Source organism: Apiospora aurea, assembly GCF_038362705.1.
Source record: "Apiospora aurea strain CBS 24483 chromosome Unknown utg000001l_segment0_segment0, whole genome shotgun sequence".
NCBI lineage: Eukaryota > Fungi > Ascomycota > Sordariomycetes > Amphisphaeriales > Apiosporaceae > Apiospora > Apiospora aurea.
In genome coordinates this window covers 5,312,455-5,338,169 of record NW_027117388.1, presented here as the reverse complement: position 1 = coordinate 5,338,169, position 25,715 = coordinate 5,312,455, and the positions used below count along the sequence as shown (strand labels likewise).

The following is a 25,715-nucleotide window of genomic DNA, read 5'->3' as shown; positions in this document are numbered from 1 at the left end:
ACGGTGGCGCGACGGGCTGGCGTCCGCCCTAAGCTGGATCTGCTCAGTTCAGGCTGGCTGAGGATCCCAACTTGGCCAAGACCCGGAGATTTCCAGCTTCTCTAGCGTTGACAACGTACATGGCATACTTGGGAGGATCTACAGTACGCCGCTTGCCCGAGTCATGTACGATAGTGTGCACGTATAGGAGGAAACCATCATGACTATCGCCGCCGTCAGGATCACCGCCAGCATCACTGTTGGCATTATGCATCGTCACCTGCGACTGACCTGCGGCACCGAGAGGTCATGTTATGCTTTAATATATGGGACGATGGGTGACAACTACCCCTCAGCCCCCCTTCTACCCCGTCTACCCCTTCTCTCGAACCGCCAGCCGTGGTTGCCGGCGGTTTGGTCGTTTCTTTGGGGTTAGACAGATACCCAGGTAACGATGTGGTCGTCCAATCGGCCCGTGAGCATGCTACAGCGCTGGAGGACGGCATGGGAAGACGGGCTTGCCTGAGAACGGACGGCCTGTCTTCCATCCAACCTGACAGGCGCGTAACAGCCAACTAGGCCGTGAAAGGGGGAGCAGGACGAGAGAGACCTGAGACATTGAGTGGGCACGAGGACATTTTGAGTGCCTGCGTTTCCCAAGCCCATTCCAATAAGAAGCATGTATGCCGCCGAGCCAATCTGAGCTGGAACGGGGGCCGCATTATTGATTGATGACAGGGTCTCTGACGGCACACCTTGGCCGTCAGTGGTGGTGATCTATATAAGTGCATAATGCAAGTGAGTTAGTAAGTATTGTTTGTATATAGGTAGTCAATGGTGATGATAATGAAGAGAGGAACCAGTCGAGGGTAAATGTACCCAACGACATCACAGCCCACACGCGGGACATTGCTGATGCCCCCGGGGGACACAGACCTTCACCATCCCCCCTTGTTGCGTAGTAGTCTAACGGCTGGCTGGTGGAGAGGCATGGAGCCGTGGTGATGATCATCGCCCAAGGACCCCCTCCTTCTTTTGCTGGCGAACCAACCAATCTTCGGCCCTGGCAAAGATTCCCGCATGTCACGGTGAATCAATTCCGCCCCTCCCAACCCGTTCGCTCGGGGACCTCGCGTGGCATGCGGGTGTCGCAGGATGGATATTTGAGTTGTTGGGTCAAGGGGGTTCCAACCATCCACGAGCAGACGAGGGCCGAGTCGGCCACTCGGCCAGCCAGCCAGCCATCCACAGAACCGCCGAGCAGCCTGCTCGCTCTGATCCCACTCTTCAGAACGTGAACGCTCGCAGGCAGTGTGGGCTTCAGCCTGTATGGACTCGGTCTGCCACACAGGAAAGGCAAGGAATACACACTGCCACCCCCCTCTTTTCTCTGCCAGCCACGTCAACTTTCGGTACCGAGGGTAGCAGTTGGCATGATCGGGCAGCTCAGCTCCAAGTGCTTAGCAATGTTCAGCCAGCCTGTCCAGCCCACTTCACCCCATAGCCGTTACCGTTAGGCTTGGTGTGTGGTGCAGTCAGTTCCTTCGAAGCTCCCTGGGTCGTTGGCTTGCGCGAAGATGGTGTATATGGTTCTCATAAGGCTCCATCCAGTCCTCTGGTTGATCCGTACAGTCCCTACTTGCCAACTTGTAAGCCGAGGGCAGCCAGTGACTTGGACAATCCTGCCAAGGCGTGGTTTAGACATCTTGCAAATCACCTGGAAACACAGCTATGTGCTTACGTTGATGGCTGCAGCAGCAAAGTTGTCCCCTTCCTGGCACACCATGGAAATGTGTATTCATGAAATCCACCCGTTATACTCCACGAACGATGGCGCCAACGTAGGCCGCGAGTCTAGACTGTATGGCCCGTATGAGGGGTATAATTTACATCATAATCCGAAATGGAAATCAACCATGATGAATAAAGAAAAGCGCCCCCCTGCACGCAAAGGGGGGAAGCCTAGTTTCGTAACGCCTACCTAGGCCATATCGCTTGGCCACTGCCTGTAACGTTAAACCCTCGCCAGCACTTGGATCCCAGGCCGTCACATCGTCTATAACACGCTGGAAAAGAAGCAAACAAAACAAAACCCTAGGAACCGCAACGCACCATTGACGAGTGCGGAAAGAAAGCCAATATCCGGCCAAGGAACCGTGGCTGCACAACTAATTCCACGTGCGCTCGCACAGCTTCACAACCATCGCGAGTGGCTGTGGCTAAACTCCTTGCGCCCATTGCTTCATGATCATCGCCATATCGCTGAATGAAAAACAGACGGCAAATGACTAAAGATATATGTCGCCAGTTTCACCGGTAACCCATCGTTGCCAGGCTTCGTCAAACGCGTCCTCCAGGTCTCGGACCCATCTACGTGTGTCGAATAAGGCACAGTGCCACTTCGCATCGAACAAGATTTTGCGCATTTCTGCCAGCCTACCCCGGCCTTCGCCGTAAGACTCCCGCGTGAGCTGATAGCTGAGGCCGGTGGCCAGCTTTATAGCAGTCGCTTCGTATTCCTCTTCATCAGCCGCTGTGAGCTCCTTGGCAGCACGGCGACCCTCGCTACTGCTAGGAAGCGCCCCTTTGAGAATAGAAGCTGCCATTCGGGAGCACATTTTATAAGGATATCTTGGAAGCGTCAACAAAGGCGTACTCGACCACAGAATGTCAGCTGCTGTTGTATGAGCGTTGCATTCCGGTGTATCCAGGAACAGGTCGCAAACGCGGGCTCGAGATATGTGTTGCTGCTTCGGCGCGACATCGGTGAAGATGATGCGTGAGGCGACCTCTTCGCTTGCCCAGAGCCTTGCTGTCCGCTTCAAGTTACTTTCGCCCAGATCCGGGAATTTCAGGAGCCAAAGATGTGCTTTTGGGACATTGGACAAGACACGAAGCCATGTCCGGAATGTGGTAGGGTCGATCTGGCACATAATCATCATCAGCCTGGTTCATCTAAAAAAAAAAAAAAAAAAAAAAAAAAAAACGGGAGTGAATGCTGGACGGTGCTACTTACCTTGTAGAGTTGGTTGAAATTCCCCAGAATGATGGCATCATCAGGCAGATTTGGAAACAGCTCCTTCCGCATCTTCCACCGTCGCTGCTGCTCGCGCGCCCATGTTACAGACCGCTCTTCCGGCTCGGAGGACTGCGCATGGTCGCAGCAAAAGAAAGTGTCCCGGCAGAATATAACATTCTCGGAATACACCCAGCCCTCCTGATCGGCTACTTCCTCATCGCGAAAGACGCTACTCAGGGTCAGATTATCCCTGGTTGGCCTTAGTGTAGATGGAGGAATCGCGATCTCGTCGGCCAGGATATAGTCGCACCACTCGGCACCTAAGGAGCCCGCAAACCCCATGAATGACATTTGAATGGGGGCAGGCCGGGCGGCGAAGACCTCGTTACGTGCGCCGCGTGTGTAGCCGTTAAGGTTGACAAGTATATGGATCTGGTCCTTCACGATCTGTTCAACTAGACGCTCCGACGACCAGCTACTGACATCGCGGAACACGGGAGCCTCGCGTTCGATCTGCTGACGATGTATGGACTTGTCGCTTGCTGTAGTGGCATAGCAAAATGCCTTCGCTCTTGCAGGGTTATGCATGCCGAACACTGACTGCATTCTATAGAGGAAAATTATTAGCACAGGAGATCCGGTACAATACTGAATCTGCAGATCGGAAATAATGCAACTTACAGGTGTGCCAAAGGGTGGTTATTGAAATCTGACGACACATAGCCCACATTGAGCTGCGGGCTGGGAGGCGGCGGCGGCGGATAGACTGAGTCTGGAAGCCACGGCGACCGAAGCGTAGAGCAAGATATTCGCATGGCGTTTCGTTGTGAAATCATCCGGATGTCCTTGGCAGTCAAAGGGCAAGTAAATGTATGGAAAGGAAGCACAGTAGGCGCCGAGGGTACCGTGAGCGATGATGGAAGTTGCGGTCGACGGTAGGAGGTGTTGTGACCAGCACGCCTCAGCACGTACTTATCCTGATACCAACGTCGCATGATCACTTTGATGGCTCGCTCGATGAGGCGAAGCAGTCGAGACCCTTCCCACGGTTGGTCGGCCCATTTGCGAAGCTCCGACTCCAGGGTGTTGGGACTTTCCGAATCGTCCAGGCTCGCTGGGATCTGCGACTGAATTCTATCGAGAGCCCCGTGACGCAGCAAGCCCAGGCCCCACCTAGACGCTTCTCCAAGCTGCCTTGCCACTATGTCCGCGACATTGCTCACTAACCCGGATCCGACACGGCGAGTTCTGGCATCCTGGAGCATCCCGCTAGCATCGACATGCCATCGGTCATACTTCCCGCCATCCAGTATGACACCACCGCGGCCTTCCCAATCACATACCGAATTCAGAGCTGTAAAGAGCCCACACACAGCTTCGGCGAAGTGAGGGTTTGACTGAACGGCCCGGCGATAGTACATGATGGCGTCGCTGATACGACCTCGGTCCTTAACCGCGTTGGCCAGATTGGTCAAGGCTATATCGAAAGTTCCATCACATGCTACGGCTTGCTCATACATTTGAATAGCCAAGTCGAGCTGGCCTATATCTTTGAGCAAGCTTCCGAGGTTGGTATGAAGATGCACATGTTTCGAATCGAGGCTAAGGCCGTATTTGTAGTATGCTAGGGCCAAATCTAAACCACTTCCTGGAGTAATGCCAGGTATTAAAGGGGCATTGGGACTTTCAGAGACCAGGTGCGAGGCCGGGCTGGACTGTTGAACACTTGCCAGAAGGATGCCCACGTTGTTGGCGGTCGATGGACTCTCTGATAGTGATAGGGATAAGTAGTACAATGCCAGGATATCGCTCACGCCGGAGGGCGGTCGTCCCTGGGCCCCAGACAAACCGCCGTTGGGCATACCGTCCTGGAAGATTTTGGCCAATGACAACAAAGAATTACTCGTTGTCGATACCGCGGTCCTCCTGGATGCGCCCGCCGGCACGTAACGCAGACCGGGTAGTGCGCCATTATTGGATGAGAAAACATGCTGGGCCGTGTGTCTCGCTTTCTCCGGCGGCAGCAACAACGGCCCTGACCTGGACCAAGCCGACAAATCCCCGCCGGACGTGGGTGACAAGACGGAATGAATTCTGTGGATGAGGCCTTGTATACAGTCAAAGCTCCTTCCGGCACTGATCAAAACGGCTTCTTCAAACGCATCCGACGCTCGGTCAATGTCCTTCAGAGCATAGAGCATATTGCCCTTTGCATGGATCAGGGCAATGACACGGCCATTCTCGCAGCCTGCAACGCGGTAGCCGCTGGAACCAAAACCGTGGGCAGCGATATGCGAGTGATCTCCATCGGTGGTATCGTAGTCACGGGGAATCAGTGCGCTGCTCCGGTTTCCATGGGGTACAGGCCTCCGCATATTTGGATTTGCAAGAGCCTGGGTCTGATCTAGATCGTTTTTGGTATGAGGCCGGTCCAGTCGGAGAGATTGCTGCACATATGTGATGATATCTACCGCTTCCTTGCTTCGCTGGGTAGAACATAATAGCCCTACAAGATGTTCAACAGCTTCGAGGTAGCTTGGGTTTAGCCTCACAGCCCGGAGCCAATGCTGTTCCGCCTCGTCATTCTTGTGTAAACAGTAAAGTGATGCTGCAACATTAGATAGTGCCTCGATATTGCTACATTGGGCTATCGTCAGAAAGGAAACTCAAGTCAGCGCATCCCGAGAAGCAAACTTACCTGTCGTCCAGAGACACAACCCTGGAAAACCATTCCAGAGCGTCCTCATATCGTTCTAGGCCATAGTATAGACAGCCGCCAAGAATCATGCCTTCGACCCACTTCCAACCACTTTGTTCGCAAAGATTATGAAGTATGTCCGCCGATTCTTTGGCCTTTGCTATGGGTGTCTGAGGTGTCTGAACGAAGTATGGATGGGAAACCTCGGGGCCCACATAGCGAGGAGTTTCACCGTGATGTACCTGATAGTAGGCATTATGATTGGGCACTTCACCACCGAAGCCGGTAGATAACTGCCTAGCGATGGGTGCAAGTGCCGGGTTCGATGGTCCGTATTGTGGAACACCTACCTGCCGAGAGGTATTGTTGGTAGATCTAGCACCGCCGTCGTAGTTGATGTAATGAGGTGGCGTATGTGACGACTGAGGGTGTTCGAATGCTGCGTGGCTCGGCATCGGAGCTTTGGGCAATTTCGGAAATATCAACATCCGTGAAGCAGCCCTGGAACCATGCGCATAGCGTCCAAAATGCGACTTCTTGGTCTGGTGGAGGTAAGTCAGCAATTCTATGCAAGACCTGTGAGCTCGCACGAGGGCCTTTTCACGGAACGCCGTAGGAGACTCGGTAGATGAAGGGTCAGCATAATCGTAATAGCTGGGTTCCAGCGAAAGATTTTCCAGCCCCTGGGCGGGTGTTTGTAGGTTCGCGTGGCTATCGTATCGAGACATAACACCACCAGCACCACCCGGTCTATTAGTGAAGTGATATGGCGGCACCCCCAATAGAGCGTTTTGCTGGCCGTTGAAGCCGAGCTCTGGCCAGGCAGAGTTGGGCAAAAGAGCGCCATTGTTGAATACTGCAGGCCCCGGTGACTGGTTGAAGTTTGGTTGCATAACGGTTGGCACCTGCATGCCATTGTCGTACGGATGATAGTAGGCAGTAGAGTGCGCATTCGAAGTATAGTGAGCCCCATAATTTCCATACGACGACAGGATAGAATCGGCCATGGTATATCCTCGGGGTTCTGCGGCAGCATGGTGATTGTACACCGGAGGCCTATAAGCCCATCCGTCGTTGGAGGGCCTCTCATAATCCATGCCAAAGGACAAATGGGAGCTGGAACCAGGCAATATCATGTGTTTCAAGGGCGGCGGCCCTGACGCCAGGTGCGCCGGGGACCCGTCGTAACCAGCATCTATCGTTCCGTTGGGCGTTTTTCTTCGCAAATGGTGCTCGGAGCTTTCTGCCGATATGTGACTCAGAGCCAGCGATCGTGGGTGGGCAGCCGGCTGAGAGATGCGGGTTGGGAAGGCCCGGTGCGACGAGACCAAGCCATGGAACGCGCTGGACATCCGCGACGCATGATGGCCACCCTGGGCGAAGGCAAACTGTTCCGACTTGGGTCTCGACTCCCTATGTGCTGATGGCTGCACCATCTGGTGCATCTGCACCAGAGGCGTCATTTAAAAGAATATAGTACCAACCCCGAAGTAGTCGAGGTCTTGAAAGTTAATGATGGGAAAAGGAGCGTATGCGAACACAGTACGATACGATGGGAGCGAGTCGGAAGCCGAACCGTCGTCGCCGGCTCATTGAGGCATGGCTGACGCGAACTGAACGATATGCATCTGGAGGCTGGAAGGCCACGTTCGGTAGCGACACCAGCATCAACCAACGAAGGAGGACGGATAAACGATCGGAGACCGCGGCTGACTTGTCAGGCTTGATCGGGGAGGGTTGCTGACGTCGGGTTTGGGGGTGGGTTATGGGAGGGGGGGCTGCTTGCGTGGCCGTCGTACCCGTCTGATAGCACGCAGAGGTTCCTTTGTCGCAATCGCTCCGTCCGCAGATTCGCTGTCTGTTGTGGCTCGCCAACGGGTTGTCCCTGCCCTCCGTTATGCCTTGCGACGGCCAGTTAGAAGAGACGGAGGGGTTCAGGGACAACAGTGACGCCGGGTAGGCGGAGTGGTGGGGGTTGAAGGAGGCAGGGCAGAGCGCAATGCATCCACAAGTGGACGAGGTTTTCGGCGTATCGCGCGAGGCCGGACTGGCGACTGAGGAAGGGCAAAGAGGGTGGTAAGCCGTTGTTGGTCGGGTTCCCACCAGGAGGAGGGAAGTTCAGTGAAGAGGATCGACGCGATGCCAAAGCCGACGCGACGGTTCGGCCAGGCAGTTTACTTATGTAAATTGAGATGGAGTAGGTTTACCTAAGGGAATAGGCAGGCAAAAGTTTTAGTTTGGAAATAGTGGATGGCCGACGGGCTGTAGGCAAGTTGCTAGGCACTTCTAGGGCGGCAGGCAAGGTAGGCCGTTTCTGTACGTTGCAGCAGTATGGAGACAAGTCCGCTTCTCCCAGCAGGTGTGAGAAATAAAGTTGGAGGCTAAGGTACTTTAAGGGCGTGGGGAACAAGATTGACCATGGCCAGATTGGAAGAACAACATGGAACTTCAAATTGGCAATCGAGGGAAGAGTCAATCAGTCCAAAGAGTCAGGCAGGCCGACAGGCAGGCAGGCGGCCAGGCCAGGCCAGGACATGGATGGAATGGGCCAAACCTGTGTCCACTCGGAGGGCGGCACCACGCCAGCCAGCCAGCACAGCGAGCAGCGAGGCAACCACCCCGAGTAATATCTAGAGGGTGGTATGCGTCGAGAGGTGCATCCTTAGCTTGATTGATTGACTGATTTGTGCAGATGGATGCGAAGTACCTCCGCGCCCGCGCCGATCCACGGGTACTTGGGCACGTTGACGTGATTTATCAGATTCGACGACTGCCCGACTAGTTTGGCAGCGAAGCACCCGAATGATCGACCTGAACTCTCTCAAGTACTTGCAAAAGCATACAACGTCCCTCTGTCCCTGGTTGCTTTTCTTCCCTGACATCCATGGGTGCGTGCGGGTGCGCTGACACCAAGGGAGCAAGCAACTTGACACACAGACTCTGACCTTGATCACCTTAGGTACATGTAATAAGCTGCCAGCCGAACGGCCGCCTTGAAAAAGAAAAATTGATTCCATTCGACAGAATATACTTGTACATGTAGAGGTCTATCCATCATCCAGTCCTCTACACCGCTCTGGCCAGACATCGAATCAGCAAACAGCGAAACCGTCGAACTGTAGATGTAGAAATTCATCGATGCCGTTGTAAAGCAGGCAAGAGATGCACGCCTTGCCTCGCCTTGTGGTCACAGAGCCAAGGATCAATGTGAATGCACATCAATAGGTCGATACATGGACTTCTCCACCCATCCGGCTGACTGAACAGCAATACGCAGTAGGTACGTAGGCATCTGCCAGACTTTTGATGCATTGATTACACCCGTATTAATCGAGAGAAGAGGATGTTCTCGTAGAATGACTCGTCTTATTCCCCCGGAAATTATTAGAGTTACCTACCTTGGCCGACTCCTGACGAAGAGGAGTTGACTCGGCCATCCCCTTCACTCATTCACGATAGAACGCGCCAGCCCATGCATGTACTGCAAGTTGTTTGTAGAAGCGACTGATCAATACGGATATGGGTCTGGTGGAGATGTTCCAGGACCAAAATGACGAGAGCGAGGGGGCGTGGAGTCCGCGCCTACGAGCATCTCCCGCCAGGATCCTCCAGTGGTTCCGTTCCCTTGGTTCATGGGCTGAATATCGTCCCAGTCGTCCAACCTAAGTAATCACATTTGGCATGATACCTGAATTGTGGAAGTAGTAGCAGCAGCAGTAGTAGGGCACGGGATATTCCAGAAGAGAAAGAGAGAGGGGAGAGAGAGATGGTATCGTTTTGCAATCGATATCTGTATTTGTTTGTTGCCCACACCTGTGCCTACCCGGGCGGGCAATGCATTCATTTATGAGACCCTCCCTCATGGGTAAGCAGCATCGATGTGTCATGTCAACGGTGAAGGTGTGTGGTGTGTGACTTGGAGGGGTCAACTGCATAGGCGGTATTGCGCACCCATGTCAGATGCAGCACCCAGTATGGATGCGTGCGTTGCTCAAGGATTCGATTCTTGGCTGCAAAACCGATGCGGAAGGGCGGCAGGCAGCCCAAGCATACACATAGGCAGATGCAATGCATAACTCCTTGCTTTGGGCGTGTAACTGCGGAACAAGAGCAATTATTTTTAGCAGATATGTTCGCTAATCTCGTCACATCGCCACAACGTTTCTTGCTCTTCTGGCGGTTAGCACGGGCGTCGGTCAATGGGCATTGCAGATTACACGATTGCCGATACCGCAGCCCCCAGAACTATACACAAAACTTGGAAGTTCTCGATCGGCGGCTCCTGCGTTGATAGACGTTTTCGAAAAGAAAACAGAACGCACAATTGCCGGACACCGGCTTCGCCGGCAGGGGCGGAGTCAATACGGGAGTCACTAGTGTGCTGTAAGTGGTGCCGATCAGCATCTGGCCACAGCCCCTACAGACCTTCTGCCGGCTTTGGGTACATATCCAAGCATGACAGCGGTTTTCTTCTACAAACATGGAGCGAATATCTCGACCGTAACTGCATGTGAGTGAATGTCTAACGGCCGTGATCCGATTCAGCCTCCCGCTCCCGTGCCAGCCCCATCAAACCCCGAACTTTGCGGCAGCCTAGCAAACAGCTCTCTAATTCGTCCTCCCGCCCCCCGTCCTTCCTTGCTTGCCGGTCTACAGGATGTGAAGATGCCAGCACTTTTGAAGTATGCGCTATGGAGGGGAACCAGCAGTTGGGCCGGGGGTTGGTCCGGTGAAGGTAGAGAATCTGAACAAGAGGGCGAGGAAGAGTACCCGGCAAGAGGTGGTTAGTTGCCATGTACTTATCCGCCCAGTGGCTCTGCCTCTGGTTTTCTCTTTCAGCGCTTTCAAGCCATGACGAGAACAGTATAATGCTTGTCATCATGCACTAAGGTATCGTCTCTGGGTTTATGTTGCTGGCTTGCAGTGACAGTGATGCTGTAGATGCGTGAAGCATGGAAAGCGTAGCGAGAAGGTGAGCCAAGTGACACCATGGGTCGTGTTGGGACCCCTGGCTTTTCAAGGCTGAAGGGATACAATAGGATGAGCCTCCGTCTCCCTTGGCACATTAGCATTGGTTCTCTTCTCCTTGACTCCTCGATGGGCGACAGACAGTGCCCTCGTGACTCCTATCATTACAATGTCATCCGTATGGATTCAAGCAGCCGAAACATAATATTCAGGTCCTTGAAGCCCTGATCCTACCCGATTTGGGAATTCATCTTGAAACCCCGTACACATCGATGATATAATCATCGTTATTTCCCCAAATGGGCAATCTCCGGGGTCAGATCATCAGTTCTCGAGTTCTACACTAACGACAAGCAGTAGCTACAGATGCAAACGAACACATTGCAGCATTGTGGATACGTAGGCGCGTTTCTTCAAGTGTATTTCACTATCCAGAGCAGTTCTTAACCGTCATGTCAGCTATTTGACACCCATTGCGACCAAAAGGCTCAAACGAGTTCGTAATACTAAGTGATGACGTTTGTAGGGTCGCAGTATGACAATGTCGAGCTGTTGGGTTGAACGACTTGCGCAGTGAGAAAGCAACCGAGGCAAGTCGGCACAATAGACAACCAAGAAGCAGAGTCTTTTGCGAGCTGGACGGGTCACTTTTCCGCGGGAACAATTGGAGAAGTGGCTTTACTTTTTTGATCTTCGCGATCATAGATTTTGTTGGTTGGCTGTTTGGCAGCGCTTGTTTGCAAAGCCATTCCCTAAACTCCTAATAACATGCGTAAAGAGAAACCCTGTTTGGCCATCCATTATCGTTCCGTTTCCATTCGTTGCGTTTATTCCTCGGGAACTGTTGGGCGGCCAGTCAGTAATGCATCGGGGCTAGATACTTGGGGAAAAGACGTACTATCAATCGCACCGCTGGCGATATCGTCTTGGATAGCCTTGGGGCTGCGGCCATCGACCTGGCAACCGACACTGTAGGCGGTTCCCAGAATCTCCTTCACGTTACCCTCGAGAGTCTTGGAGAAAGACTTGAACTTCATGACACGGGCGATCTCGATGATCTCATCAAGGGGTATCGACTTGGTGTGCTTGATGTTCTTCTCCTTCTTGCGGTCTCGCGGGGGCTCCTTCAGGGCCTTGATGACCAGAGCTGAGGCGGAGGGAACAACGGAGACAGCGGCCTGACGGTTCTGGATGGTGAGCTGGACGGTGACACGGAGGCCCTTCTGTTGGTTGGAAAATATTGGGTCAGCCTGCTATTCCTCCTTGTTGCGCAATCGGAATTTTGCCATACCCAGTCGCCAGTAGCCTTGGCAATATCTTCTCCGACCTTCTTGGGCGACAGACCCAGAGGACCGATCTTGGGGGCCAGGGCGGACGAGGCACCAACTTCACCACCGGTGGCACGGAGGGTGCTATAAACGACTTCAGGTCAGTAAATTGTCCAGGTTCTCGTGCAGCGGCATTTTCGGTAAAGCGAGAGGGTCGCGATCGACGGGCAGCGGATTTGGCTTCGAGGGCGAAAGACTAGGCAAAACGTACATGACCTTCACCTCATTGGGATCGAACTTGGGAGCTGTGGCGCGAATTCTGTCAGTTCACACGATTCCATTGAAACTCGGCGACGGCGACAATACGTACGCATGATGAATCTGGTCTTGAGGAGAGGATTCTAAGGGTCTGTTGGGTATTGGTCGTTCGGTGGGAATAGTTCCTTCCTGGGCCTCGTACTTTCTTCTACTTTTGTCTCGCTCAAGCAAAAGTCGGTTGGTTTACCTGCTGCAGCAGAATCGGGCAAGGACGGAAAAATGCAGTGCGAAATGTGCAGTGGGGTTTCTGACCCTAAAGTTGAGATAAGGACTTCGGTGGAACGATAAGCCCTTTTGGGGACGTGGGAGTGGGGCCGGCCACACACTTCTACTAATAGGTGGTTGGTTACCTATGTACTTTACCTACACACGACGACCACCGCATATGAGCTCGCGCATGAATGGATTGCCAGGCTATTGAAACTTCAAAACGCAGCGAGCCACCCTGTGAATACATATGTAGGTAGACTACTGGCCGCTGAGTTACGTGGATATATGTTTGTTCGTGTACTATTCCATTATAGTAAAAATGCAAGTTCTAGCTCATACGTTTGAAGTTGGCAAACACTCTTTGAAGGGCATCCCGAACATATCATATTTTGATTAAAATTTCCACTAATGGTATTCTCATCGCAACGTCGACAGCATCTGTGGACAATCATAACGGAGCGTTTGTCTGAATTCATAAAACTCATCTAATGCTCTCGAGCTCGACGAGGACAAGCTGCTCTAGTATAGGCGATACACCGGGCACCCTCCCTACCCTATGCCAATGCCAAGAAAGGTCTGGCTACAGGCTGGGAAATGTTCGCTCCATGCCCCTGCTTCATCGCTTAATTCGTTCCACTCACAGCAAGCCTTGAAAGAGATGTCAGTAAAAGAAGAGTTAAGAGGCAACAGGAGAAACATACTTCATCAGGTGATCCATGAACGTCTGCAGAGATACATCGTCGGTGAAAATGGTCTGCGCAGTCTGTGCACCAACACCACCATACGCACCCGTAGTGTGTGTGGTGGAGGGGTTCAACTTGGACAGAAGGAAACGAGCTTGGGAGCCACCAGCATCGCACACGATAAAGCGTGGCAGTGGAAACCTGTCGGCGATAAGATCCTATGAGGTTGTTAGTCTCAGGCGCGTCAATTTTCCAGTGGAAATGGTCAATCTTACTCTGGCGTCCTCCTTGGGTTGCTCAAGCAGAGCAGCAAAGTTCTCGTAGCCTTCCTGGTCCTGATAACCGGCCTTCCTCCACTCAGCCACAGTTTCGCCGTGGAAGATGAGAATATGGAAGAATGTATCGAGCAGCAGGATGTGCGTGGGCTGGATCGACGTTGAGTCCAGAAGAACGGGCTGACCACCCTCCTGATCGAAGGTGTACGAGTCCAGCGTGGGCTGAATCATAACGAGAGAGTTGCTAACATCCTCGTGGTTCAGAACATGTCGATAAAATGCCGTCTCGTCAGGAGAGTTGTTGAAAACTTGCAGGAACTGACTGCGGCGGAGATGGAACATGAACTGCGGGTATAACGTGAAGTTCTTTTCCAGCCTGAATGAGGACGGGTCGTCCTTTCTGTAGTCGGCAAACCTTGAGCACAGCCGGATGAGCATGCGATCCACCCATCTGAGAACATCTGGCCCGTCGTCTACTTCTGCCTTGAAGACCGCAATGCGCGACATCAGTACAGCCGCGGCTTCCTGGTCGAAAGACTGCGCGATGGCAGGGTCACCAGCAGGGCCACTCAGGTTCCTTGCTACCGTGGTCACGCGCAGATGGAACTGTCCGCTTGAGTGTTGGTAGTAGGTGAGGAACTGCATCATCCCCTTTTGCTGGCCCTGCTGGTGCTGGGTGGGGCCGCCCTGGCTTGCAATCTCGAAGTAAACACCGTAGCTTGCAGTTGGGTCAATGCCACACATTTTCCAGGAGCACGTATTGCCGATGCCGCATTCCGTCTCGCCGACAGACGTCGACTTCTTGTTTAAGGAAACAGCATGCCCAATGAGTCCTGTGACCTTCAGTTCCTTAGTAGTCAGGACCTCGAGGACAGCATTGAATCCCATCAAGAGGTTACCATTGGCATCCTTCTCGAAAATGCGGATAAATGACTGCTTGAACATGGAGGACGTGAAGCTGTCGGTCAGGATCATGTGTCCACCAGTGGAATTGCAGAGTCCCTTCATCTCCAGCAAACCGACCTGGTCCAGACACCCTGCAAATATGTCTATTATGTGACCATTGTGGGCGGTCCTTTTTGCGAGGTTATCGTAGAACTTCAAAGCCTTCTTGTAGTACTTGATGTTGTCACGGTCGATGTCGTGGTGGGAGCGGATCGGCTCTCGAAGCTCGGGGCCGACAACCATGCCAGGACCCTCGGTCGCCGGGCCACCGGCGAAGAGCATGATGCGTCCGCCGGCATTCTGGAAGGAGGATTCCAGCAGGCCAACGGCCACGCTAAGGGCAACGCCAGAACAACGAAGGTTTCGACGATCACTGGCAACCGGCCAGGGATCCTTCTGCAGTTGCTCCAGAGCCTTGGTGAGCTGGAACTCGCATTGCTGTACGGGCAGCAGGAATCGAGAAGCCGGGCCCATGGGCATCAAAGGACGGCCGGGCTGTTGTTGAGGCATGCCGGGGCGCAGAGCCGGCGAAATCAGGCCGAGCATTTCCTGAACTTGCTTCGCCGAGTAGTCCTTGCTTCCTCGGAACACGTAAGACTTGGCGCACTCAGTGTAGCCGATTTCGTGGACTTGAGCCTGCAAAGAAGGAGGGCGTGAGCCAATCAGATTTCCAGACCCTGTCGGTTCGCAATACATACCATAGTTCCGTAGGTGATCAGGCCCACCAGAGCGTTCTCGGGCAGCAGGCTCAAACTCATGATCAACGACTCCTTGAGCGCGGCAAGGCTGTCATCTTCCTGGCACGTATCGACGACGAGAAGGAAGATAGGGGGGGCTAGGTGCCGGTCGCGACAGCCTGTACTCGATAGTTGTGTTGGAGGGGTGCAGCTCCGGCGGGATCGCATTCTGTGTGATGTCCTTGTAGTGCGGCGGGAGGGCGTTTCTCGAAAGACAGAAGGGACATATCCATAGGCGTGCACGAACATCTACTTGGCTGGAGGGAGAGTTAGATTGCAGGCCCTGGATCGATTGCGACAGGACGTACGTACCAGAATGGGTTCAGAACAGCGCGGCACGGCTGCTTGCAAGTGACGGGCTCGAACTGCAGGAGAGGTGTCTCGGGCTTCTCCTTGAGCGGGGTATAGAGAGCGCCGATGGGGACGACCAGACGCGAGGCTTCCATGCGGGAGCTGGGGAAGACATTCCAGCTGAGGCGGACACCATCGCGGTCCTCGACCTCGCTCCACTGCTCCTTGAGAGCCTCGTAGTCCATCGTGGGCGGTCTACGGACTGTTGACGACCGGGAGCTTGGGTTTGGAGCAGGGTGGTGGTTGGGCTGTTGGCGTCGGGGGGTTGGATTTCGTAATGGCTAGAGCGACCGCAAGCCGGAGGTGACTGGACAGGTACGCAGCGGCAATGGGAGGTATGTGAGAATGTCGGGACAAAGTGAGGTTCCCAATTAAGGTCGACGAAGGAGCAGCTCACGCTTTAACCAATTGAAGCTTACTGTCTCCGACATAGTAGATGACAAGTTGCAGCTGTGACCTGGGGTGGAAAGTGGAGCAGCCTGGACTTTGGGTTCATTACGTAAACGGCACTGGTCAAATGTGACTGGACACCGTCCCTTCGTCCCTTTATTGCTACTGTAGCTACTTGCTCGACAGCATTTCAATTGATTGAATCCATGTGATCGGAGCGAACTATATACAATTGCCGTCTTTTTCAATGTGACTGTTCAATGTTATATCCAGGCTTCCACCATCCACGAGTTGATACGTGTGCCATCCATACCCCGGTCAGGAGGCCGATGTTACAACGCTGATGCCTAAGGTGAGCACATATAGCCATACGTAGGCATGCTCTGTCACCAATGTGAAGGAACTATTGCTGGCTACAAACAAATGACAGCCCACGAAAATAGAAATCCAGCGTCTACCCCGTTCATACACCCCTTGGTTTGACCTTGACCTGAAAACCCACGGGCCTGAGGTTGAAGTGCCCGTCCTGCGCCAACTCGTACCCGGGATCGACAGTCTCGAAGTCTACCTCCCTGATCAGCTTGGCCAAGACGACCATGTTCCACAGCCATGCGTAGTGCTTGCCAATGCACTCCCGCTTCCCGTTGCCGTACCACTTCTTCACCCCAGCCGGCAGCTGTGTGAAGGATTGGCCAGTCATGCGTTCCGGCTTGAACTCCAGCGGGTCGGAGAAGACTGTAGGGTCGCGGTTGACTCCTGCCAGCACAATGATGACGGGCTGCGAGGGCGCGATGGCGTACTTCCCGCCGGCGAGCAGCACCGGGCTCTTGTCGTCGGCATGGCCGCGGGGCAGCGGCTCGATGTTGAACCCGGGGGCCGCGAACGAGAGGCGCAGCGATTCCCGGACAATGCCCTCAATGTACTCGAGCCGGGCAAGGTGCGTGTACTCCAGCGCTTGGCCGGTGCCCACCACCTCGTCAATCTCCCGGCGGGCAGCCACAACCACATCGGGGTTGTTGAGCAGAAAGTAGATCGCCGTGCTCAGCAGTGCCGGCGCGGTGCTGCTGCCGATCGGCATCGACACGATTTCGTCGACAACTTGGGAGCTCGTAAGTTGCTTTCCCGTCTGAGGGCCCTTCGCGTTCATCATGGCTGCGAGCAGATCTTGCCTGTTCGTTGGGTTCATCTGGCGATGCTTTACAAGATCATCGCCATACGCGCGCATCGTATCGATGCCCCGCTGGAATGTCCGCCCATAGATGAGCCAGTTGAGCAGCCCGGGCCGTGTGGGCCGTCTCATCGCCTCTCCTGTCGAGACGTCCATCGCCTGGATCATGGGGTGTTCCTTGCCGGTCAGGCAGCCTAGTTTCTTCCCGAACAGGGTCAACGTGGTAGCTTCCAGGTTGAGCCTGTTCAGCTCCGAGAGCACTGAGACCACGTTGCTGTTGGGTCCGAGATTGTGCCACTTAGCGATCAGCTCGTCCGTTATCTCGCTCCGCGATGATGCGATGCGCGATGCCCCAACTCTCTTCGTGGTCGTAGGCTGTAAACAAAGCATCGTGTACAGCCTGGCGGATTTCCACAATGGGTCCCCCAACATACTTGCGAAACCGCTTCTCATCGCACAGCTCTTCGGCCAGTGCGGCACCTGCGACGAAGACGATGGAGTGGCCGAGGACTTTGATCTGGAAGATCTCTCCGTACTTCTCCGACAGCTTCTTGAGCGAGGCCCAGGTATTACTCGAGTCCACATCAAAGATGTTTCCCAAGATCGGGATCCCAGGAGGTTGAGGTATTGGGAGAGACATTCCTGCTACTCGACGTTAGAATTAGGGGTGTTGGATCTTCGAGGTACTTTGTTGCTGCCGCGTTATGCTACGAAACAGATCAGGGCCTGGTATCGATGTGGGCAGATCAATATGCTTTCTCCTGGCGTGGCAGGCTTGAGTTTCTTTAAGATGAACACCATGCTTTTCTCCCCTCCAACTGTCGGTGATGGCGCCACAGATGTCACACTAGATTGGTGGTTTGCTTTTTGTCTCACGACCGTAGCCAATCAATGCTTGGCGAAAACTCGCATTCCACCAGAACACTGCATATCTTGGACTGTGACACGGCACTTATGCGGCCTTCGAAGATGAAGCCGCGATCTACTAGAAAAGCGGCATACATGACCGGACAAGTGCAGGATGGTCCTGGTGCCAAGGTGGAGTCGGCTTTGAGGCCTCGAGCGATGGTGGTCGTTTGCACTGGCGGCGGCGACTCTTCAATCAATCTGCAATCGCTACACCAAGAAAGAAGTGACCTCCGTCGGGATTGTGTTCTTGTCGGTTATAAGCTCGTCCAGTGATGGATTCGATCGTTTCTTGCCGAGTGGTCGTAGAACAGCCCTACCGGGCCGGGTTGAACAGCAAACCAATCCAAATGACTACCTAGGCGATCACAGCATCAATCCAGGAATGGGCAATGTGCGCTGAGCAGCGACATATTGATATTGATGGACACATGTGTGAATGCTGGTACCGGTCGCTTGACTTGACGATGTCGCGGCTGCCATCGGGACAGGCTTAATTCCGGCTTCAAACCCGACAGCTTAAAGCCATTATCCCCATGAATCTAATTACCTTCGGGGTGGAATGAATGTAAGACGACAACATCATGCCGCCAACACCAGGAATCATTCCTAGTAGTATAAATCGGGTGTTCTCCCCCTGAGAAGATGGTACCAGCCTGTGAGAATGCCAAACCCTGGAAACACCGACACTCCTCCAGGGAATTGAACATGGCAGGATCAACCAAGGAGGTCGCACTTATCACCGGTGGCAACACGGGCCTCGGCCTCGAATGCGCCAGGAAGCTTCTACGAGAGCAAGGCAGCCGAGTACACATCGTTATAGGAAGCCGTACTCTCCCGAGAGGGGAAGATGCCGTCTGCACCCTGCAGGCAGACGGCCACCCGGGTGTCGAATGTGTCCAGCTGGATGTCACCGTCGAGGACTCGGTCGCCCAGGCTGCCGCTACCATCGCGGAGAGACACGGGAAGGTCGACGTGCTTCTTGTGAATGTGAGCCCCAGCAACCCACCCGCTCTAAGTTCCCGTGCTGTGCTGTGGTAGCCCCGTTTACTGACACGTAGCGCGTGTGCTCCCCAGGCCGGCATCGCGCCGGACATTGACTACCCGGACCGCAGCGCCATGCCCTTGAGCGACCTCATCATGCTGGCAACCAAGACAAACGTCGCCGGGGCCGCGGCGACCGTCGAGCACTTCGTCCCTCTTCTTTCCAAGGCAGACAACCCTCGCATCGTCTTCATGAGCACCGGCGCCTCCAGTATGCTCATCGCCCACGACCGTGTCGGGCTGACACAAGACTTCCCGGCGTATAGCGTCAGCAAAGCCGGGCTCAACATGCTGATGCTTTGCTACTATCATCGTTACCCGCAGTGGAAGATCAACGCCTGCAGCCCCGGTTTCCGAGTCAGTGTGCACCATTCGCCCCTTTCGTCCTCCCTTTCCCCCCCTTTCTTCGCAGCGAACGGGAGACTATGGCAATGCCCTGATCCTAGTATGTACAGGCAACGAAACTGAACCACTTTGGCGAAAACCCATATGGCCAGGTGCCAGGGCCACTCGAAGAGGGGGCGGTGAATGCAGTGAGGCTGATGCTCCTTGGAAAGGATGGCGAGAGTGGCACACATACTCAGTTGAAGGGCGAGGTTGATTACGAGACTGTGCCGTGGTAGGAAACTCGCTGTACGACAGGACTGCTGGGTTGATAGGACCGTTGTAGCTTGCAAGGCCGCTCTGTACAGTCACACAATTCGAACCGTCCATATTCGACGTGAGGCGCCGGGAGGGTTACCAACGAACCTGAGGTCATGGGACTTCCAGAAGTATCATCACTACTACAGAACATAACGACCAGCTTACGGCTACTCTTTCTAAACCAAGCCCCTTATGCCACGATTCATCTGGGGGAAAAGCGAACCCTCTCACTGCAACGCTATGAATGTCAGCCCCTATTTGAACAGAGAGACACTCGATGGACCTTTCGCGCGAAATATGAATACTACTTCCTTGTTGACCGCCGTATATCAATCCAGAAATCCCTTACTTCGAGAGAAGGCAAAAGAGAGTTGGCCCAGCGGCCCCCTCCTCTGTAGTGGCAACACCCACATGTAGACTCTCATAGATTGTGAGTAATTCGCATACGATGCTCCTTCGTCCTGGTGTCTTGGCAAGACACTCCTATTCAAGAACGCGAAGTCTACTTACGTGGCTTCCACGCAAGCTAAGTAGGAAGGAGAAGATTCAGATTGAAGGTCTCTGAGATTGAGTCAGCGAGAAAGTTGAAGATGTCGCTCAATACGTAACCAAACTCGTGGACCAGCCTATCTTCCTCTCTACTACGCAAATTCATGCGAACACGCAGCCACTTTCGACGCCGGGCTAGACGAGGTTTACTGATGAACGACGATGTTCTCGTTCGTTGGACTTGGCCGAAACTCGTCCTTTCTCACGACATTGTTCAAAAATGGCCACGGAAAGGAGCGCTTACGCGGCTATTCTTCCTGGCAGGGCAGGCCGGTGGCGTCACCGAAAACCCTGTACGCCATCCTCCCGCATGATCTCTCGCTACCCAGTCGGATTCGACCAGGCACGCAACGGACAAACAGGAATGTAAGTAGATATAAACTACCTTTGGTGACGCGCACATCGAAATCGTCGGGAACGTGGAAGAACCACGATAGACAGAGGCGGTAGTATGTATGCGGGAGCACAACGATATTTGTGTGACGCGCGGCCACGTCCCGACGTCTGAAGTGGGCACCCAAAGGGGTGGTGAACATCTTGTATACCAGGCGGTTTTCCCACCGCAGAATCAATCGTTGAACCCTTGCGAGATATTGGGTACCGCGGGGAACCTTGCCGGATCCTTCCTGTATTCAAGCTGAGCCAATACAATGACGCGAATCGCTGATTAATCCACGCTTGCCGTCGCTCGAAAGTAGACGTCTCCGCCTATGCTGACTGGTGAGCACCCCCTGGCTAGGGGGGCCCGTTCCTTATGCCACCTTGATGACGTACCCTGCACGTTTCCAATTGCGAGTACCGTTCCCAGGGCATACGTATTGTCATGACTCGGTCAAAGAAATCGCCAGATTGCACTTCCCGGCTCATTTGCAAGTCGAATTGACGAGTGTCAGCCTATGGGTAGTCAGAATAAGGATCGTATCCAGGACGACCTGCGCTGATTGCGATGGCTGGCAAATGGGCACACAATGGCTGCCCGCGTACACGTGCCTACCAGGGAGCGTCGGAGCGAATGGAATGGCCCAAGCAACTATAGCCGGACAAAAGATATAGGCTAGAAGGCTAGCCAACCCCAGACGGCACTTTCCGCAGTGCCTGCCAGCTCGGGCTCTCGTTATCCACCGCGTGTCGGGGCGGCTGGAATATCCAAGCATCCATCACTGATCACGGAGGGTGCTGGGTGCCCGCCAGTGCCAGGCCGTCACCCGTGGTGATGTGGCCCTCCCTAGGTCTCGAACATGGCGACGCTGACTAAACTCGGCCAGGATTTGGTGTGGGCCGTCGAAGTTTATATTGAGGATGACTAGCTGGTACAGGCTGGTGTGGGTTGCTCCCTGCCATTGACGACTGTAAGTACAGAGAGGGATTTAGATGCACACATCAATCCTGCCGTGTGCCCTGGCTACGAAAGCGTCGGGAGAGTCGCTACCTACATGCTTACATACGGCTGTCAAGAGACCAGAGGCACGTGGCAGTGGTGAAGAAAAGAACAGCCCGTCGAAGTCAACTTGACTGCTCGGCGCAGCGCACAAATTTCTTTTCTCACAATCAAAAGGCGGTGCGGTGCGATGGTAAGTGTTGCCTGACGCTTGTTTGGGGTCGGGTTGTTGCGAGATTGATCAGCAAAGACCCCTCCAGCCGATCCCGACTGCAGGCAAGCTCCGTCCAATCCCATCGAGTGCAAGAAAGAACGAGACGCGCGTCCCGAAAGTTTGGTGATAAGCGCAGTCACATCCCACACGTTTCTGGAAAACTCAGATTGGGAGATGGGCGGTCAATTGCGTAGCTGCGTGACCATCACCACATGGCGCATAAGATGGCGATCCTTTTGGCTTGAAGGGAGGGGGATTCTGTATGATCGAGAGGATGGATGAGCGGCGGTTGTGGCCGGGCCGCGCTTTGTGGCTTCAAGCTTGTGTCGTGGTCACTGGTCCGAATAAGATCGTGGCCTATTCAGTCAGCGTCAGATCTCACGGTGGTCAGCATGGCGGCTCTGCCTACGGGAGCTGGGTGCCCATGCATCCATGTAGCATTCGCCAATGGCGCAGTACTTATTCATCGACAGATATCAAGCGACCATGGTGCCTGTCCCTAGCAAGACCATATACAGGTAACCAGAAGATGGCCGATCGCGAAGGGAACCTATTGAAACAAGGCCATCAAAGCGCTGCACACCGCTTGAGTCGAGAAGAGGAGCACTACCTACAGCCTACTCGCTACTGCCATGGCCCCCATTGACAGGAGTGAAGAAGCTATTCGCGTGGCTTGTGTGTATGAGATGCAATGGTCTCTGGCCGTGGCGATCTAGACTCCACGGGACATTACCGAATAGGCAAGGGCCTAAGCAGATGAGCCAATCTGAGTCGTTGGATTGTTGGGGGAGACGGGCGATAATTGGCTACGAGCTACGCAAGCCTTTTCGTAAAAGCGAGAGAAGGCCACGCAAGCTGTCTGGGACAGGCAACCCATTATTAGAGCCACACCCGGCACCTCCTGGAGCCACGCCCGTGGGTTTGTCTGGGCGGGTTCACAAACGTGATTCGCAATTCATGACGCCTGCAAATGACAAATGCAAAACCACCAAGATGGAGATCATCTACGATATCGTTGCATGTATGTACAAGGGCGCCATGCCGTCCTGTCAGTTCGGGAGAGAAGCTCCTCGGCTTCGTTGAAGACGGGCACTCTGGAGCCAAGGTAAAAAAAAAAAAACCCATCACCCGACATCTCGGCATTTCGATTTCGAGTGAAAAACTGCATGGTGCGTGCCTTAGTCATCGGAACGCTAAGCTCACTGTGGAGAAGCCCAGTTGCAGGATATGTAGGTAAGTACAAGGTAGGCATGCCAACGGCGAAATGCGGCGAAAAAGGGACACTTGGGATGAGGCCGGCAAAGTGGAGGATCATGTATGACAGCCAAAGACGCAGTAGGAAATGTCGCCTTGCCTGTTCTGCGGTAGACTCCAGCGCCAGACTGACGAATGAATGACCACAATGCAATGCAATACAGGTGTATGTAGGAGTTATGACAGCCAGGGCGCCGGCAGGGGGGGCTTTCACCAACCGTACCTCACGATTCCCGATTCCCATGGAAAATTAAGCTTATCTGTGAGGCTCTGGGTGCCCTGAGCCTGAGGTTTTAACCGGGACGGGTGCCGACTAGGGGTCCGCAATTATCACCGTCCACGGGACGATGCTTCATATCCTTCTCGTGTGTGCGGTTGCTTTTATTTCGGAGCATTTGTGGATATAACCGATAGACGTCGTCAATAGACCCTTCGGCATGTGGTCCTGGGCAAGTTGGAAGTCGTTGATATCATGTCCACTGCGAACCGGAAGACGAGCGCCGGCGATTGGTTGACACACGTGTTGCGTGTCTACACTGTCGCGGCCGAAGGAGCTTTTTCTTGTTCATCGTCCTCTTTTTTCTTGGGATTCGTAAGTCGGGAGGAGAGGTCGTGTGTGTGCCTACTTTTAAGTATGGAGCATGCAGACAGCCGAGACACGCTCACACCCACATTGCTGTATGCACAAAACACAAAAGTGAAGGTTTACAGCGCCAACTGTATGTCGCAAGCAATTACACAAGCTTCTGCAATTGTAGAAACCTCATCGGATCAAGGACGAGGGAGCCTGAAGTGTTTTGTAGTCGTGGGAATTGCTGGCATGGCCCACTGGAGTCCTGCCACGGGAGCCTGCTCGGGCCTCTGTGTCTGCCTCTCCACGGTCAGCCCTGCTGAATTTAGACACGGCTCAGCCACCATCCCTCCCCTTCCGTTCGGCTCTGCCTCGTTTTATGTACAGCCACGCGGCGGAGCATCAGCTACATGCACGCAGCCTCGAACCCTCTGGCAGTAATTGCTGGATCTACGGCGGGTTGCCCTATGGGCCGCCGGGAGATAGGATACGCAGTTCGGTAATGAGCACGACTGGATACCTTTCTGATGTGTGCGTACATACATGGTTGCAAGGAGGTCCAGCTCCGTTGGGTACCGTGTCCCATACATACACATAGGCAGGCAGGCAGGCAGGTAGGTACTGTAATAACACAATCTGTGCCTTTGGAGGGGGTTTCGTCGGTCAATCGCCCGCCGACTCATTCATGACGAGAATTGCTTGTGGCCACCGCAAGTTCAGAAAGGATAGGCGTTTCCCTAACCGAAATGGTGAGATCTTCTGGCAAGATGGTGCGTGAGATTGCGCACACCTCAGTGAGCTGGATGCGGAGGACACAGGCTCGACAAGGCCAAAGTCGGGATGGATGCGCGAAAGGCTCAAAGTGGCCGTAGGGAATACGTCGGGAAGCGGTGCCTCAGGCAGCCAGCAGAGTCAGCATGTAATGTGATTGGCTGGAGGGGACGAGAGAGATGAGCAAGACGCGCGTCACCATTAATGGGGTTTTGTCTCTCTAGGCCTCTGCTCCTATTTTTCGCACGTAATGGGTTGCGTCTACTTGCACACAGGGCCTGGAGAGCCAATCCCGTACCAGGCCCGGAATCGACTAGGCAGGTACCTGGGCGTTCGAGGGCGGTGGTGTACGTAACCTCGCCCATTTCGACGCTCTCTCCTCATCAGACGCTCCTCTTTGCCCGCTCGCTCTCGCCTCTGACCCTCTGCCAGAGCCGGTGCGTGTGTGTCGGGTGTCGTGTCGTGCCTGGGCTGGTTTGGTTCTCGCTGGCCTGACCCATCGGTTTATGTATCTCTTATGAGGTTTTGCATGTACGCCTTGTCGCTCTCGTCTGGCTTGGACTGCTCATGTTTGGATTGAAGACTGCCCAGAGACCCACCCCATCCATCCCACTCTGCCACTCGCGCGCTCTCTGCCTGGGGCCCTTTTGACCCTACTACTATCCGATTTCCCTCCCTGAAACCCAGTCCGTACCCCCCGTTTTCAACACCACACCCTTCTCTTTCCAATCCCCATCCCATCCATCCACCGGGACCCTGTCTTGCTGTCGTCGGGCGGCCGACACACACACTTCTTCTCCTTCTTCCTCTTCTCCTACATCACCATCGCAACCGCCTACCGCTCCGCGACCAACTTCCATTTTATCAGCCCACCCAGTCTGCCAACAAATTGCCAACCGCGATTCGACTTGGTAACAATTGACACGGACCCCCACGGACTCGACAGCCGTCCTTTTTGCTCATCGACACATCGGCTAGATTGATTACCGCTTGCACAACAGGACGAATGCGACGATAACCCGACACCGAACGACGGGCCGGGCCACTATAGCCTGCAGAGTCGACTTTGCTTGCTGCCGCCTATCCAACCTGTTGGACTAATTAAAACCTGCTTCGTCAACACGCATTTTTTTTCTGGGTGTATGCAGGTTCCTGTCTTGGGTTTGGGCCGTCTCTGTCTCCTGCCCGCTCGGTTCAACCGGCTCCAGTAATTGTTGCGGAACTGCCTGGTGGCAATCGGGCCTGCGACGATCAAATCAACCTGTTTAATACCAAGTCGATTGACAAGGCTCCCTCCCTGCTAGAACATCATCACCTTTATTAACCAGTTTTCGACAAACGGCACGATTCTCATCCGCACGTAACAGCTTCAAG

The 25,715-nt window shown here is 54.0% G+C and overlaps 5 protein-coding genes across 5 annotated transcripts; 1 reads left to right on the top strand and 4 right to left on the bottom strand.

Moving 5' to 3' along the window:
- Positions 1–2,267: 2,267 nt before the first annotated feature.
- PG986_001626 (uncharacterized protein) lies at positions 2,268–7,159 on the bottom strand (the record flags this gene model as incomplete). The annotated part of the gene is made up of 4 exons (XM_066837848.1): positions 2,268–2,903; positions 2,996–3,605; positions 3,680–5,635; positions 5,697–7,159. 4 exons carry the CDS (start codon positions 7,157–7,159, stop codon positions 2,268–2,270), a joined length of 4,665 nt encoding a protein of 1,554 aa, XP_066706741.1.
- A 4,332-nt stretch (positions 7,160–11,491) lies between these two features.
- PG986_001625 (60S ribosomal protein uL11) lies at positions 11,492–12,306 on the bottom strand (the record flags this gene model as incomplete). Its single annotated transcript, XM_066837847.1, has 5 exons — positions 11,492–11,505; positions 11,563–11,887; positions 11,956–12,076; positions 12,204–12,237; positions 12,303–12,306. 5 exons carry the CDS (start codon positions 12,304–12,306, stop codon positions 11,492–11,494), a joined length of 498 nt encoding a protein of 165 aa, XP_066706740.1.
- A 777-nt stretch (positions 12,307–13,083) lies between these two features.
- PG986_001624 (transport protein SEC23) lies at positions 13,084–15,636 on the bottom strand (the record flags this gene model as incomplete). The annotated part of the gene is made up of 6 exons (XM_066837846.1): positions 13,084–13,108; positions 13,162–13,361; positions 13,419–14,999; positions 15,062–15,149; positions 15,226–15,357; positions 15,413–15,636. 6 exons carry the CDS (start codon positions 15,634–15,636, stop codon positions 13,084–13,086), a joined length of 2,250 nt encoding a protein of 749 aa, XP_066706739.1.
- A 668-nt stretch (positions 15,637–16,304) lies between these two features.
- On the bottom strand, positions 16,305–17,649 carry PG986_001623 (uncharacterized protein; the record flags this gene model as incomplete). The annotated part of the gene is made up of 2 exons (XM_066837845.1): positions 16,305–17,384; positions 17,407–17,649. The coding sequence occupies 2 exons, from the start codon at positions 17,647–17,649 to the stop codon at positions 16,305–16,307; spliced, it is 1,323 nt and encodes a 440-aa protein (XP_066706738.1).
- A 974-nt stretch (positions 17,650–18,623) lies between these two features.
- PG986_001622 (uncharacterized protein) lies at positions 18,624–19,582 on the top strand (the record flags this gene model as incomplete). Its single annotated transcript, XM_066837844.1, has 3 exons — positions 18,624–18,905; positions 18,957–19,316; positions 19,415–19,582. The coding sequence occupies 3 exons, from the start codon at positions 18,624–18,626 to the stop codon at positions 19,580–19,582; spliced, it is 810 nt and encodes a 269-aa protein (XP_066706737.1).
- Positions 19,583–25,715: the final 6,133 nt, after the last annotated feature.